Source organism: Strix uralensis, chromosome 1 (genome assembly GCF_047716275.1).
Source record: "Strix uralensis isolate ZFMK-TIS-50842 chromosome 1, bStrUra1, whole genome shotgun sequence".
NCBI classification, from domain to species: domain Eukaryota; kingdom Metazoa; phylum Chordata; class Aves; order Strigiformes; family Strigidae; genus Strix; species Strix uralensis.
Genome location: NC_133972.1, coordinates 80,243,765 through 80,260,825, shown reverse-complemented (window position 1 = coordinate 80,260,825; position 17,061 = coordinate 80,243,765). Strand labels below are relative to the sequence as shown.

At 39.9% G+C, this 17,061-nt stretch overlaps 1 protein-coding gene across 9 annotated transcripts in view; it reads left to right on the top strand.

Annotated features, from left to right (window-relative positions):
• FARS2 (phenylalanyl-tRNA synthetase 2, mitochondrial) overlaps positions 1-17,061 on the top strand; it is a 255,190-nt gene that overhangs the window by 144,202 nt on the left and 93,927 nt on the right. For all 9 annotated transcript variants that reach the window (XM_074872600.1, XM_074872543.1, XM_074872563.1 and 6 more), the window contains one exon: positions 4,938-5,098. In XM_074872600.1, coding sequence (XP_074728701.1) covers positions 4,938-5,098 — 161 coding nt within the window. The remainder of the gene's footprint in view (positions 1-4,937; positions 5,099-17,061) is intronic.

The following is a 17,061-nucleotide window of genomic DNA, read 5'->3' as shown; positions in this document are numbered from 1 at the left end:
AATTATTCCACATGTGAGATCTAGTAAGATAAGTTCTTTTTCCACAGAATAGGCATAATTGAATGTTTACTTCTTTTCTCGAGTTCTTGAGGAGTGGCTTACTTAGCATGCATAGTCTGAAAGCCAAGTCCTTATTTTAGGAGGTAATTTAAACTGAATTGCACACAGGAGCCTGAATGCATCAATTTAACAGAGTTAGAGAATAATATGACAGTTTTTGACTTTTGCTTTCACTGAAGAGAGCAGTTCAGAAGGAAACCAATAAACTTCTTGGCCTCAGTTGCTTAACGTCCCAGCCACCTGACCTTGCACTTTCAGAAGCTCTTCTGTATTAGACTGACACCTTAGTATTTTTTTTCATGAAAAACCTTTGACTCCCGATATATGGGAGCTTTATCTGAAGTAGGAAATAATTTTAAATGGCTTATTTTTAACATGGGTGAATGTGGTTTACCTCATTGCTGTGTCCCTCATGTAGAATATGCATTCCAGTCTCTAGCAATAAGTTAATACTTATTTTGCAGAAGCTGTTTTTCAAAGCCTTGTTCATAGGCTGTCCATTAATCACATAGAGCTCAAATGTGAGCATAGGTCTTTGTTTCAGGAATTTCTTGTTTTGTGTCAAGTCCCATGTTCATTATGTCTGTAACTTACCTTCTACACAGTATAAAGCAGTGATTTGTTTTATAAAACATTATATGAAGTCTGTGTATCCTTGAAAATCTTTTCACCCCTCTTCCCACCATTTTAGTTCCTGAATTTTCTCCATTAACAGCCATGGTTTGGACTGAAAGCAGGAGATGAAATTCAGGTCTTTACTTCTGGAACTCATCCCAGCTTTCAGCTACATGCACTTTGGGTATATTCATTTTTGGGCATTTTGTGAAGAACACCTTGTATGCAGGCTGTTGTATGCTTCTGACTTTGCCTCAATCCAAGATCAAAATTTAATTTCTTCTCCATAACTGCTGAGTATAACAATTTGAAGGCCCAATTTAGGCTTTATTGAAAGAAAGATTTCTTTATTGGCAGTTTTACAGGAGTAGCGAAAATTGTTAAATAAAAGCCAGCATAGATACAAAACCAAGTGTGACTGAAGTGAATAACAAAAAAGTTTTGTCAACATGTTCCTAACACTATGTTGCAAAATATGTCGTAAAAATCTTGTACAGTGCAAAATGTCTTGCCTCACACTCCTTGAGAAGGTAAACATTTTTGTCTGTGGGTATTTCTGAGGATTCAGTGGGATATAATCCATAAATTCTGGCAGGCCATTATATATGCCTCAGTGAGTAATTACAAAGCTTCCCATCCTGGCTGATCAAATTTAGCTTTCATTTAACAAGGTTTTTTGGAGAATGACTTGACTGGTCTACATTTAAGTGTAAACTGATTCATCTGGGCTCAAAGCTTAAGAGCAGGACAGATAGATATGACTTCTCAAGGAAGATAAGGACTCTTGAGCTCCCCTGTAAGACAAACCTGCGATGATGCAACCTTCTGGAGTCAGATTGGACTGTCTCAGCTCCCAGTATGGGAAGCCAGTCAAACCATTTTATCGTTTCCTTTTCCATCTTTGGCTACCTGACATGCGAAGCTTTCAGCAATTTTCTTCTGGTGGGTAGTCAAGTTTTTCATGTGAGGCAGCAGGAGCCTGGCAACATACAAACCTTTGAGGGCCAGCTGGGGAAATCTCGTATGTCAGGAAAGCTTTATCCATTGAGCTGTGTTGTTTCAAGCAGTGATGATGTGATTGCTCCACCAGGTCCCTGGAATCTGCCACTTTGGCCAGGTCTCCTCGTCAGAATCTCAATCTGGTTTTTGCCACATTTAAAGCTATTCTGTGTTTGTTCTTTCTGTCATGTTGACTCACATTCACTTGACTTCTTTGCATACTACTTGCCAAAATTCAGTGTATTTAAACATACATATGTGCTGTGAAAAGCTTTGGGTTATTCTCTCACTCAACAGGGTGGTTAGCTGCACGTTTCATTTCTAAGCCACCTGGTCATTTCCAGTCAGAAATATGTTTAGAAGCGTGCTTTAGTCTTGTTGAGTTCTTCAAGGTGCTTCAGATGCTTTAAGTCAACACTACATTAACTTGTAACTTTGCAAATAGAAAGTTGAAGGAGAGATCAGAGACACAGTAACTGAAGATGTGGAGTGCAGTGGAGATTTGCCAGTGCTGATCTGAGGAGAAATTCTAATTATCTGAATTTTCCTTTTTATTTTCTTTTTTTTTTTCCTCTCTCTACGAATAGAGGGAAATCTTCACTAATATGGCTTTGCGGACACTTGAGAAGTTCATGGTCTGAAGGCTGGTAATTGTATGAGGATCATCCAAGACAAGTTCTGAGACTAGGTGTTTATTCATAGCTCAGATGACCATGCTCTGAGCTGCTAGGCAGATAGCTGGGTAAAGAGTTTTTTGTATGCCTCAGTGCAAAAACCTGTGATGTGTCCCAGTTCTTCTAAAACAAAACCCAATCAAAAAAAAAAAAAAATGCTGATATAAAATCAAAACATTCATTGCAGAATTAAAGTGCATAGCAAATCAATTAAGTATAAAGTGTGAGGAGAAAAGAGTTACTATGAAAGCCATTCTTCTATCAAAATATTAAAAAACCACAAATCTTAAATGTAAAGCTTTGCTTATCAGAATATACACCCATTCTGCTCATCTGTCATATCCTTTTTTTCCTGTCCAATCTACCAGTAATCATCAGTAACGTGGGGAAGGAGGATCATCACCCCCTATCATGTATACTTAAATGTGCATCAGTGAATTAATTAACACTGATGCTTAACCTGTCATCTTTAGGTTTCAGGTTTAGCACCTCTGTTGAGATTAAGCAGTGGCTGTTCAGAACCCTCACTGATACTGCTCCAGGTGCTCTAGTTTACCTCTGGAGAAGGGGGTTGATTGTGTTAATCAGTCTACAGAAATATCCATATGTATATGAAAGTCTGGCACTTTTGAAGTTAATAGTTTTGTTACCAAGATAGTTGATCTAAGACAGACAAGTTGGAAATTTGGGGAAGCAACACCATTGCAGTGAATTATCTTCCCTTCTTCACAGCGATAAAAATATAATTACTTTTATGTACTAGAGTATGGAGAGAAATAGTACTTTCAGCTTGGAAAAGAAACAGTTTATGGTTTAAAGTCAAAGCTCAAAATCTTTCCCAAAGACAAATTTCAATACATTCTGTGTACTCACTATCCTTTCTCTAAAAACCAACTCAATCAACAGAAGCAAATTGTGCAGTTCTTCATGTAGTGTGGCATGGATCGTAGGTTTCCAAGGTCAGGTTAGCTCAAAGTCTGTTGGTTGGTCTAAGCATACTAGTTTGAGCAGCTCTGCCATGAGGTACCTTTTGAGTTCACACCCAGTCCTCTATTTCTTAGGACTTCCACAGTTCAGCTGATAAACTGCTTTCAAAGGTCAGAAAGTGCAAAATCTTGCCTATGAACACAAGAGAAGGGACAAGGCAGAATATCCAGACTCCTCTAGGAAGTACTCCATGAAGTTGACCAAATTCCTGTGTCAGTGCAATAGTGCTGAGGTTGCAGATGAGGCACAGAGAGGTTCTGCTGAGGACCTGGTATTCCAGGTAAATAGACAGGTTCAAATAAATTAAAGGAATCAAAGTGATGACTGTGTCTCTTTTCCCAAGCTCCTTATGCCTGCCTCTATTTAAACAGGACTCTGGACTGTTTTGTCTCAGCATTGAAAGTGACAGCATGCCTCAGGATGTCATCAGTGCCCAAATAACGGGAGCCATCTCCTTTCTGATAGCAGAGACAGGGGTTAGAAAGTAGACTTCTGCCTCCAGCCTCCTGCAGCATGGTGGGGAAGCTGCCAAGTTCAAAGTTTCCAAAAAACTAGAGTTTAATACTGAGAGAGACAGGTATGGCCTTGGTCTAGCTGGATAGCTGTGAGATGTACAGCGATATTATATGACTCAGGAGCACACTGCCAGTGCTGCTGATGAAGAGTCAAGTCTGTCACACATGCATGCATCCTTTCAGCATAAGCGTGTTTATTTAGGCATTTGTTTAAGTTTTAAAAAGCTCTGAGCCTTTGCTAGAGTTGCTGGGCTCTCAGCTTATTTCAAAATCAGTAGGCTGATGGTTAAACATGGAGTTGGTTCTTGGTGTTGAAAAGATCTCTGTTTAATGACTCAGTGCTCCTGCCCTGTAAATGAAGGAAGGTATGAATATTTACTTTCCTGACAGAAATGTTGCATCATTAATATCTGTACAGCTCTTCTGTATTAAATATTCTTGTCTTTTTATATTTAGTGCTGCATAAAAGAGACTTGTGTAAGTGGGAGCAGTGGCTTTTCCCAGGGACAGAATCCCAGGAGTTCCCTGGTTGGACGTGTGATGCTAATGCGACAGCAGCTCACATCCCATTGCTCTGTTTCTTCCAAACGCCTCAGAAGAGGCAATTTTGATCCTCTCAAATGTTGGTAATGGTATAAATGCTTCATAGGCTTGGCCTGGTCTGTCAGCCCAAGTAAAATATTATAAACACAAAATTAATGTTTACATGTCTTATAAAACACAACTGAATCAGTTATGGAAGTGCTCAGCTATAAGGATGGTAAAGGAAAGAGGTGTATAGTGTTACACAGCATTTCTCAAAGTCTATCTGAAACTTTGGACACAAATTGCCAGGGGTGCGGCTTTATTTTATTACCACTTCTGGCTCCTGGACTCAGTGATGTGCCCAGTCTTGCTGCATTTTTTGATGGAAGTAGGATCTGTCCTGTTGCCTTTAGATCTTTCATTTGGCAGTTACTTGTAGGCTTTTCTGTCTTGACAGTTCACCTTTTTTTTTCTTGGTAAGTAGGTGAACATTTTATCAACAATTTTTCGTGTTGTAAACTTAAGCTCTTGAATTTTTATGTTGTTTGTTTGTTTGTTGCAGCTGGTGCTCAGGATAAAATTGGCTGGGCATTTGGCTTGGGTTTGGAGAGGTTGGCCATGATCCTGTATGATATCCCAGACATCCGACTGTTCTGGAGTGAAGATGAACGCTTCCTGAAACAGTTTATTGTGCCTCACATTTGGCAAAAAATAGAATTCCAGGTAAAGTAATATATATATAATTTTCTGTCAGTAAGAAGTGTGTGTAGCCCTAGAGAATATCACATAATTAAAATTCTGTGCCATTAACAGATTAGGTTTTAAGGCAACAGCTTTACAGCTATCATGATTCTCTGGTATACTGCAATAAAATCCAGCTTTTGATGGTAACATTTTTTTCAGCCAGATAATGTGAGTTGCTGCTGATACACAGTGAATATCTCTGTTCTGTATAATACTTAAGCATATATTTAACTTTTAAATTTATCCAGACTAGGGATTGATTTAGGCCTGTGTATGGTTTTGGTTTGTTCTTGAATTGTGTCCATAATTCTGTTTCATTATAAAAATGTGTTTGAAGCTGACCATTCAAATATCATAACACATACCAAATTTTCCCATTGTTTTCACTCTATATTAATTGAAGTCAATGTGAGTTGCATTGTTAAACTTTGGCAAAATGCTTTGTGAATGTGACTTATCATCTTCAATATGCCAGCTCTTTCCTCCAGGTGATAGTGGGGGAAGAGTGCAGGCTCAGCTTGTGTTTGTTTTGTAACTCTTCTACTGAGGCGATTTTTGTAGTTAGCAACCTTGTCTTACTTTTCATAGTTGCAAAGTAACCAAGCATAGCTGGATTGAGTGGAAATGCTACTTCCGTAATATTCTTCAGCGTGAGCACGAGAAGGTTCAAGTCAGGTGGCATCACTGGTCTTTGAGGGAGTTGAGCTGACATAGCTGTGTAGATGTTTGACGAAGTTTGAAGTGCTAAAGCAGCAAAACACTTTTTGCTGCTGCCTTTTACTTGCTTTGTTTCTGAGCAGCTTGGATTATGTTTTTTAAGAATTGAAAATATAAAAGGGGAAATCAACAGTGATAATGCCTAGATAATATTTGAGCAGTCTCCACATCAAATCAGTAGCAGCATCCATTTTTTAATTCATGGCAATTCTGACACATCTCTGGTAGAGTCAAAAATTGAAAATACTATTTGGATAGATTTGGGGAGTGGGTTGGGTTTTTTTGGTCCGGTTTTGGTTTGGCTTTTTTGTTTTGTTTTTCTTTGGTGATACTGGCATTAGGGTATTCAGATTGTAGTTATCACTTACAGAAAGAAAACAGGCTTTTGCCACTGTTCCTGAAGGTGAGTCTGCCTGTAGGTTTCCCTGTTCTACAGAGTGTTTGTTGTCCTTTTCAATGAGTGCTCAAGTCTCCTTATTTTCAGCCCATATCTTTCTGATTGGCTTTGCTCCTGAGGAACACAGGTTGTGTCTTGGTTTACAGATTGCAGTCTGATCTCTAATAGAACTAAAATGAGATTTCTTGGGTGCTTTAAAATTGTGGATCCAAGCCTCAAACTGATACTAGCAGTAGACTGGGTTTTTGGGGGAAGGCCCAGTTTGTCAGAATGATATGGTCTGATGTTGAAGATGAACCAGAGAGAGGGCTGACTGTCTGGCTTCTCTAAGTTGTATATCATTTTCATGTTCAACTTCAGGTAAAGTCAGGTGTAGTGAACCAGTCTGAAAATGACAGAGGCATAGGTTACTGTGGATAGACTCAGAGGAAAGGACATGGTTTCTAGGAAGCTAAAAGTGAAAGAAATGCGTATTTTTTTTTATTGTTGGTGCTGTTTGGTAACCTTAGCTGAGCAGGGGTCACTAGGAACACATGGTTTTACACTGTTTTGCTGGGTAACTGTCAGTGTCATCAATAAGAGAGTGGTAACAAGGTCTTGGTGGATCTTTAAGCATTTCTTCCTGCTGAGCAGCATTGGTTTCAGCTGGCATTCATTCAGCTTGGAACAAGGAGAAAAATTCTACAACCCAGAACTGGTATTGTAGAGAGAGTCCTGAAGTTGAGGTGTGCTGGCTAGAATACATTGTGAAGTAATAACATGAATCAGAAGGTTGGATGCAGTAGGTGGGGGACTTCAAGGAAGATAAATTGTCACCTGACACTGTGCTCTAACTTGGAGCAAAGGGAAAGACTGGAGTAATATTAACTACTGCTTTATCACATTAATGTGTTGACAGTTGTAGTATCCCAACAAATAGGCCACTGAAAAATACACAGATTGGGAGAATGAGGGGTATGGGAGAGGGACAGCAGAGGTGGAAAGAGGGATCATTTTCAACCTTTTCTTTCTTTCTTCTAAAGAAAGGATATGGCCAATGTTTTAGAAACAGATTTTTGCTCTGGTATCAAGCACTTCCTAGGGACTTTTTTTCTTTTTTTCCCTGTTTTTCCTTTTTTTTTTTTTCTTTTTCCTTTCCCTTTTAACACATATATACACACAACCTACCTGGATGTCCCATCTTCAGCTTTGGTAGAATAATTCTCCCTAATTCTTAGTTTACATTTTTCAACTCTGTCTCTGAATAAAAGAGACTAGAGGCAAGCTTGCATTTTTGTCTGTATCCAGCGTTCATTTGGTATCTTACATTGAGCTTTTTCAAGCTCCATACTGTACATACTTCTTGTACATACTGGCATTGCTTTTTAAAGTGCTAATGACCCTTTGAATACGAATAGTGTGAAATAATCTTTGGTACTACCATAAGATCTCAGGTGATGGGAGTTAATAAGCCAGTTTTTCTTTCTTTCTGTTCTGTGTTATTTTTCTGGTATTCTATAAAGCCAAGTTAGCAGACCTTCTGTACCTGTTTACTTTCTAAAGAGTCATAACTAATGAATCACATGGTTTATTCATATCATATTTGAAAGAAAACTTTTAGCCTGTCTTCCAGTTGATGTTGTAAGAAATCTCAGTGGATATTAAAAAAGTGTCAGATTTTCTGCATGCAGGGCCATGCAGTACTTTTCAGCCTGACTGAACTGAACCAAGCAGACCAGGTGTTTTGAGAGCCTTTCATTACACAAATTGAATCCTGCAGCCTCAGAAGGCCTGGGTAAATGTCCATCCTTCATGTGCTTAACTGAGATAGACCTCTCAACCTTTGGATACTCCCCCCATCCTTTCTTATAATCTGAATATTATCCACAAACATAAATATTTTTCTTTCTGTTCATTAAAATGTTCTTCAAATAAATGAAGTTCACACTATGTAGCAGTAACCTTTAATAATAGCTAGGCTAAATATACTCTTGTTCAAAAATGGAATTTAATTGGAGCATTTTCTTGGGACCTAAAGTATATGTTTTGTGCCTTTTAACAGCCTGAATGTGTCAGACTTTTCCCTGTGTCATCAGTTGCTCAATATACATGTGCAGGCTTCAGTAGGTCAAAAAACTGCTGGGAAAAGCTGACAGTGCTTGTACCGTTGTGGCCACTCAGCACAGCAGTGTTAGAGTGCTGCTCCCCACAGATCAGATTATTGCCTTGATTTGGATTACCAAATCACACAGCAGTGTGGGGGATCAGAGGCTGGTAATTTGCCTTCAATCACTTGTGTAGGGCTTCTGCTCAGGCTGTGAAATGAAAGGCTGAGGATGAACAGGGAAAGAAGGAATAGGCACCTGTAAGGTGTAATGTGATAAAACAAATGGCTTGGATCCAGTCTAGTATGCTGTGTTACATCTGTGTTTGTCAGAGCTCTGAGCATAGTTGCATGTAATCGCTTTCTGGTTCATGCTGAGCCAGCAATCTTCCAAAAAAAAGATGTGTCCATGGGCTGACAACTCTCAAGAAAAGGTACAAAACTAAAATTACATTTAGGGAAGGAAGACATTCACAGTTCAGATGAAGTGCGGTGTGCCCAGACGTGTTGATTAAGACAAATGGGTTCTGGTGGCGGGACAGTTCCTGGAACCTCCATCATTTCACTGCCCCAGCGAGCCAGCAGCATGTCTTGTCAGTTGACTGCTGATGCATTCTCTCCTCGCACTTTCATTTGATGCTGCTGGCAGCTGTGGCTGCTGTTGTTTTAAACAATTATTTATTTTGACTGCAGATGAGCCCTGTGGCCTGGACTAAGGTCAAGCAGAAGCATGTTTATGGTGCTCTAAGGGAAGCATTGGTACAGAGGGAATTTGGATCAGATTCCTAGCTAAACTGCAGGCTCCCTCTGTGAGGTTATGGGATTTGCTTACTTATTCTTTCCCTCACGTCTGCAATATCTGTAATATTCTGCAATAAGCCTAGCACCACCTAATTTTACCACTCCCATCAGCTCCAGGGGCTGTTCCTTCTTTGTATCTGCTGGCACATGCAGTCTCCCCAAACTCCGTTCCTTCACAATAAGCTGTTAGCTTCAATACTCAAAAGAATAGGCTTTCTAACCAGGATTATTCTGATGGCGCCAGGATAGACAAAGCTCCCAGCTCTGCTGGGAGACCTGAGGGGCTAGTAACCTTTGGCAGTGGAGTGAGGAGAGTTGACAAGCACCTTGAATTGTCACTGTTCACCTCCTGCACAGCTGTAGCCAAAATGGTGTATGTGGCCCTAAACTAGGAGGCTGTCTCTGCTTTGAAAAATGGACAGTTAAGGTTAACAGAGATGAGAAAAAGTATATTTTCAGAAAGATGCAGTTGTGTGGAAAGAAGTGATTATTTATATAGGAAAAGAAATCAAAGTGAGCTCATCTTTCTCCTGTACAAGATAGCAAAGGCTGGGTCTCACTCACTCCCATTTGCCTTTGCTCAGTGTGCCATAGGATTTAAGCCCCTATTCTAATGACAAAGGATTTATCCAGTAGCCCAGTGTCCACTATTTGCTACGCATGTGAACCGTCTTGTTCACACAGTACAACTTTTTTACTTTACTGTGCATTTTTCAATTTTCTGAGATAGTCATCATCCCTGTGGATCTTTCCTGTGCACATACCCAATTGCTGCTGGGAGACATACAGCTGTCCTGAAGCTTTAGAAGATGCTGAAAATAAAATGCGCTGGCAGGTCCAAGGGGAAACTTTTGCAAATTAAACCATCTTACTCTATATCCTTTATTCCATGCTTGAGAAAGAAAGCATCTAGTGTTTAAGTCAGCCATTTCAACCAGTTAGATCTTATTACATTCACTGCACAGGGTGGGTCTGTCTGATCCATCATTAGTATGCTACTCCATATAATTTATATTTATCTTCTCAGTCTGTGATTAGCTTTATTTTCCAATAAAAAAGTAAATAGATTCACTGGCTGCTACATTTTTAGATATTTTTCATCAAGATTAGGTAACTCCATGCTTAAATGGTTATTCATTTATTATGTTTACTTTCTAATAGTGCATCTATTAAAGGCAAATACGCAACCATTAGTATGTAAATTTAACTTGGATGTCTGAACAAATGAGGTACAGCCTCAACTGTGATTTATTGTCTAATTAGTTTTACTGTAATTGAAGATATATAATGTGTGTGTGTATGCATGTGGAGGTACAACAGAGAATAGATGATGGTGTAGCATAAACATTTTATTGGCATGACTTTGGGAAGGTTGAATTTCTTATGAGTGACTTACGTAGATCATCTTAAATGAATGTCAATAAAACCTTTACAGTGCTGTATATCATCTCAGGTTTGTCTGTATACTCTGAAGAACATTGTGGAACTCCTTTTTTTAGTGTTGCATAGCCATGGGAAGAAGGCAAAAATATCTTCTTTGTTGCAGAGATGCTTCACTAAGCTGCACAATTGGATTAGAAATCACTGATCATCATGTCTTTTCTCATCAGAACATTGTATCTTGTATTGTCGGTAGCCAGTGCTGGTATTGAAGCTCTGGGAACCCGAGCCCTCTGGCCTCTGTCAGGCAAAGTACTGAAGCACATGCTGAGCTTTAAACTTGCGAGTAGTCCCATTTAAATCAATGGGATAGTTCCTGTGTCCAGTCAAACATAACCTAAATGCCTAAATAGTTTCAGATCAGAGATCTTCATACTTCCTGGGATCCAACTGAGAGTGATCAGTGCCTTGCAGGGCTGAAGCAGAGGAAACTTTCAAAATGGCTGTTATTAGCAATAAGAGTTTAATCTGGCAAACCACAAACTTAATTTGTAAATTCTTTGATGCAAGCCAGTTTTACTGATCAACACTTGGGTAAAGAAGGTCAACAAGGAAGCATCTGGAGAGTAAACAGGACTTGAATTCCCATTCTCAACTAAAGACAATTGGCTGAAAACATGGGAAGGAAAACAGAAAATAGGGGCTCAGAAATTAAGAGTGAGTGAGTGGATGGACAGTCACATGAGACTGGATACAAAAAGCCCAAACCACTGAGATAAGACAAAGTAAGAGGAAGGTGGAAGAGAGAAGACCTGTACTTTGGGCATTGGGGGCAATATGAAAAATTCTGGGGGCAAACAGAGAAAGTTTAAACAAGATGGGGGGGTGAGGTGGGAAGAGGAGAGTCTCTTTTCTCTCAGAAAAGGAGAGTAGGTTTAAGACAAAAAACTGTTGAGACTGGTGCAAAAGTCTCTTTCTAAATCAGTCAGAAAGTATTCCCAGACTTTGTACTGTATAACCTACTCTTGATCTCCTTTTGAAAAATCAAGAAGTATGAATGCCCACAAAAATAATGACCACAAGCCATCAAAGCAATTCTGCACTTTAAAGTATTATCATCACTCTTAGGTTGGGGGTGGGGGGTGGTGTTGAAAGCAAGAAATGTGTTGTCTGAGAGCAATGATTGAAACATTTATAGCAGCTCTCCAAAACTCAGGCGTACCTCAACAAAAGGAGTGATGAAAACTGGTATATCCAATGCTATCCTATCCTAATTTGATTTTGTGGACTTTTAAGTCCAGTTTTAAAAAAATAAGCAGCTTACATAACCAGTGAACTGCAAATGAGTAATATAGTGGCTTTTCTATCATAAGATATAATAAACAGATGCTCAGACACACACACAATTTCACTGGAGCACAACTGAACCTGTGTGCTCAGCCTGTCAAGGTAATGAATTTTCCAAACACATTCAATGCTTTCTTTCTCTGGCTATTCTTAGCTTTTTATTTTCCCAAGTAAAACCCGAGTGAGGATACTTACCACAACTACTGGTTCTATAGATGCTGTGTTTTGTTTAAAAGAGAGGTTGTGTCTGACATTGTACAGAAGTGCAGATATGGAAAGTGTTGAAGAGTGTTTCCTGTATTAGTTCAGTGTGCTAGGAACAGCAATATGGGGATCAAAAGAGTACCCTGTCTCATCTTCCTGCCACATCTTTACCTTGGCTTTCATTATTCATAGTCTTAGAATCTAAGGCTAATGCAGGTTGGAAGGGACCTCAGGAGATCTCTAGACCCACCTCCTCCTCAAAGTAGGGTCAGCTCTGAGGTCAGCCCAGGTTGCTCAGGACATTAGCCAGTTGGATTTTGAAACTTTCCGAAGATGGAAACTGCACAAGCTTTTTGGGAAACCTATTCCACTGCTTGAGTGTCCTCTTGGTGAAAAAGTTTTTTCTTATATCCATTCTGAAATTCTCTTGTTTTGGCTTACATCCATTGCCTCTCATCCTCCCACTGCACATGGGAGCAAAAAGCCTGGGTCTATCTTGTTGATGACTTCTTTATATGTACTTGCAGGTTGCTGTTACATTCCCCTGAAGATGCCTCATCTCCAGGCTGAACAAATCCAGCTCCCTCAGCCTTTTCTCACAGGGCAAGTGTTTCAGCCCCCTAATCTTCTTGGTGGCCCATTGCTGTAATTGCTCCAGTTTGTCAATGTCTTTCCTGTGCTGGGGAGGGGGGATAGGGAGGCGGGGGGGTGGTGGCAAAAGTGGATGCAGTACTCTAGATGCAGTCTAACGAGCACTGAGTAAAGAGGAATGATCACTCCCTCGATCCTGTTGATACCGCCCAGGATACTCTTGGCCTTCTTTGCTTCCAGGGTGCCCAGTTGCTGTCCACCAGGAGCCCCCAGGTCCTTCTCAGCAGAACTGAGTTCTTTTTGCATGTTTTCTTCTTATCCCTTCTGTGGCTTATCAAGGAGATGTTGCTTTTCTTCACTGTCAAGGCTCTTAATAGCCTGTTCTCACCTAGCAGCTCTTAGTCCTTATGCAGAAACTGATGCCTGCATCAAACTGGACAGTGATTTCAACATTTCTTCTCACTTGTTAAGTGTCCACGTGAGCATTTTGGGTTTTTTCTGATATTGCTTCTCACACTGGGGAGGAGCTCTCTGTGATACTCACTTTCCTGTTCTCCTTCAATCCTCTCCTTCACAAACTCCCGATTTCTTGCAATGTCTACCAAAACAGCTGGCAGCAGATGTCTGAGGTGGTGAAAAGCTGAGACCTGTCTGTTATTTCTGAGTTTCATTTCATGGTTCCAGTGGACTCTACCTCGAGCCTTCATCTGCTTGTCATATGTCTTACAGTTAGCACATCAGCCTTTAGGGGCAGGAACCATCACGGGACTCCACATTTTGATTCTGGGTTTGTGAAACACTTAGTGTGCCAGAACCCAGGCCCATGACTAAGGCTGCACTAAGATGACATTACTGAAACTCTTGGTAAAAATAACCACTGACGGGGCATGTAGTTCCCAACAATCCAGCTGCTACCCTTTGAGCTAATACTGATGATGCAGGTTTTCACACATACCCGGTTTCCATCCCTCCACCCACCCACTGCAATCTAGTCTTACTGATAGCCTCCCGTTGAACCTGGACGAATCAGCAATAGTTTAATTTCTTTCCGCTTGTACTTGGAAAAATGTCAATAGCCCTTTGTACTTAGATTAGATAGTGATATTTATCTTATGTAATATCTCCATCTGTTGTCTGCTGGAGTACCAAAGGGCAAAGCAAATCCATGTCATCCATCTAGCAGCCACCTTGATAATAGTCAGATGTACAGAGAAGCCTATGGTATTAACTAGCAAAAACATAGTTCTTTTCCACTCCTTCACCTATGTTCTTGAAAATACTTTAAGTAATTCTAGGTTGTTTTCACAGTCTTAGAATATTTGAAAACTCTCATGTTTACCTCCATTAAGTTGTCACATGCCAATAGCAGAATTGGTCTTACTGGTGGTGAGTTAAAGCAAAATAGTTAGTTTGAGCTGTTCTTTCTGGATGAGTTTTCTGCATTGTATACAACTGTCCCAGTTGAAATTTGTTTAGAGTGGGTGAAGTATATGTGTATACATGTACAAAGAACAAAATATTTCATCCTTACTTTCAGTTTTTTATGCTAACACACAGTTAAATCACAAATAGAGTTTTTATGACATGGCAGGTAATTCTAAAACCTGGATGTAATTATGTGTTTCCTCAAATTCTCAGCTATGTGGGAAGTTCAGGGCTTTACTAACAAACCTAGAGAGTGCCACGGGGGTTTTTGGAAGCTTGCAATGTGAAATACCAGTGTGGCCGCCTGGAAGATGTCCTCTCTTTTGACTGCAGGTCCAGTCAGAGACAGTGGTTGAAGCTTCTCCCCGTTTGAAGGATGTTGGTAGTTTTATGACTGCTCTGTACCACTTGTTCCCAGAGCCTTGGTTCTCACAGTGTCTGGATGAAAAGTGTAATATTTGTTCCTTCCCACATACCCATGTTCCCATGTACTATTCTGCTCTGCTGTTCAGTTTACCCCAGCAGCTGCTTATGTGGCTGCACTGTGAGGTGGATCAGGGACCCTTTTTCCTCTGTGGTTCCTTAAAGCCATATCAGTTCCCTGATCCACTTCTCAGTGTTGCCCCACGCCCTCAGCACAACTGAGGAGACAGCAGTTTTCTTTTTGGAGGCAGGATAAAACCAGGGGACTAGAGAAGAAAGAACAGTGTAACTTAGGTGAAGACATACAGCTGTTTTTGTTGAAAGTTTTTTGTCACTTAGATTCCAATGGTGGCCTTCCAAGTGAAATACGACTGTGCAATGCTCATGAGATCCAAAGGCCACTAAGTCTGTAGATGTGTCCTGTGAATTTCAAATTGGGCTTTCCATATCTTCCCAAACAGGTGTTTGCCATTGTCTTTCCATGTAATTAATGTAAAAATACTTACACTAAAAAAAGGAATATTACCTGTTCAAAAACAAATGAAAAAATCAAGATCACATTTTTTTCCTGCCTCTTCATAGTCTGGAAAGTTGGAACGAAATGGCAGAAACCCAGCCTCTCACAAGTCCTCAAGAGTGATAACATTCACAACATATCCTGTGAAAGGCTTTGGCAGAAGCAAAAGAAAAAAAAAAAATAGCACATCAAGAATGTCCATCTCAGGTGTGGCTGAATTTAGAGCATGTTGTTAGTTTAGAGGATGATGGGTAAATATGTAGAGAATGTGGTATAGCCAGCAGGTGTGTCATCAATACAAGGGAAAGAGAATCCCAGCAGCTGGGAACAGACCACCAGGAACTTCCTTCCAATTTGTTTTTAAACAAAAAGGAGCAACTGTAGCCTTAACTAAATTTTGAGCTCACCCCCAACATGATGTAAATAAAGAATGAATTTCCATTTACAAATGCTGCTGCAATGTACAGTTACTGTCATTAGAATCATTTTGCTGCTGATGTCTTCTTTTTTTTTGTACCAAAAACCCCAGTGTAACCCAGTCAAAGTACACCTGATACTATTTAAATGATTACTTAGCAAAAAGTACAATAAGCTTCAAAAAGCATGTGTTACTGTGGTTTGCTATGATCTCTAAACCTCATATATTTGCAGTTTGACTGGTTGAGGCTCTTTAAAACAAATAGCTCACAAATGAGTAATTCTGCTGCTGAATATATCAACCAATCTTTATTGCATCCCAAATGATGAAGTATAATGGTTATACAAAGTGCTTAAATAAGCCATGGAGCAATTTCCAGCAGTGATATATATGCTGAAACCCACATTAAATTAATATTAGGTGAAGGAGTAAACCTGGAAATCTAAAATAACAATAGATTTTGTATTGGTTATGTGAAGCTATGAGAACCAGCTGCTGGTGGTTTCAGCAGGAATCCACAGATGTTCAGAGCTTTCAGTCTTACTGTCTACAAAAGTATGTAGCTAAGTAAGGAGGGTAACCCTTACACTTTTGCCAGTATTTTTTCAATATTGGTTTAATTATAGTTCAGGGAGTAGAATTCTGGCTAGGAGGATAGCACAGTAACTATCTTGACTTTAATCTTTGGCCCTGACCTGAGAAGTGACTCAGTTTCCCTACTCAATAATTCTGGTTTCCATGCTGTTTACAGTTGTAGTTGTCTTGTACCTCCTGCCTCAGCATGATTTCTCCAATAATATCCTTGGGCGAGAAGTTCTTCAGGACAGGGCTCTGTCTACTTAATGGGACCCTGGTTTCTGACTGGCAGACCTAGGTAATTATCACAGTCTGAATATCTGCATGCATACAGTGCATGTACACATCTTTGTGAGTGTACATGATACATTTGATGTAAGAATAAACTCCTGTTTAAAATGTGCCTAAGCACTTATGCTATGCAAGTACGTGTCTTTGGAGATACAGGTACGTATTGGTATGCGTACACAGCCACAGAAATACAAAGAGGGTGGGAGGAAGAGATATCTTGAAACCAGTAGGAAATATGCTCTAATTCTTTCTACCAGTTTTGGATAAAAGGATGGGTTTTGTCATAGATGAGTTTACTTGATAACTGTTTTAACATTTGTGCCAATGTTTTACATGCAAAATACACATTTTGCAAAGAGCTTTTGATGAAGTGGTCTATAAAATCATGCCTAAACCCCTACAGTCATCATCTGCATCATGATTTGCCATTGCAGCTCAGCTGCAAAGTGTCCCTAGGAAATGAGGGCTGGGGAGAACAGTCTGGGTGCATGTGTGCATATGCGTGAACAGGAGCACCTTTTGAAGTACATGGTGTTAATAAAAAACCCCTGATTTTCAGCTCCTATTTCTCTGATCAGAATATGAATTAGGCTACAGAGAATAGCCAAACAACAGAAGGCACGGTTGGGAAGAACTGTATTATTCTTATCATACCCATCCTCAATTTCCTTCATCTTGCTAGTGTAAGAGACGCATGGACCGTAGTAGTGACAGCCTAAACCAAAATGTGACAAGTCAGTAATGCTTTGGGGTGCATATGCTGCAGATGATT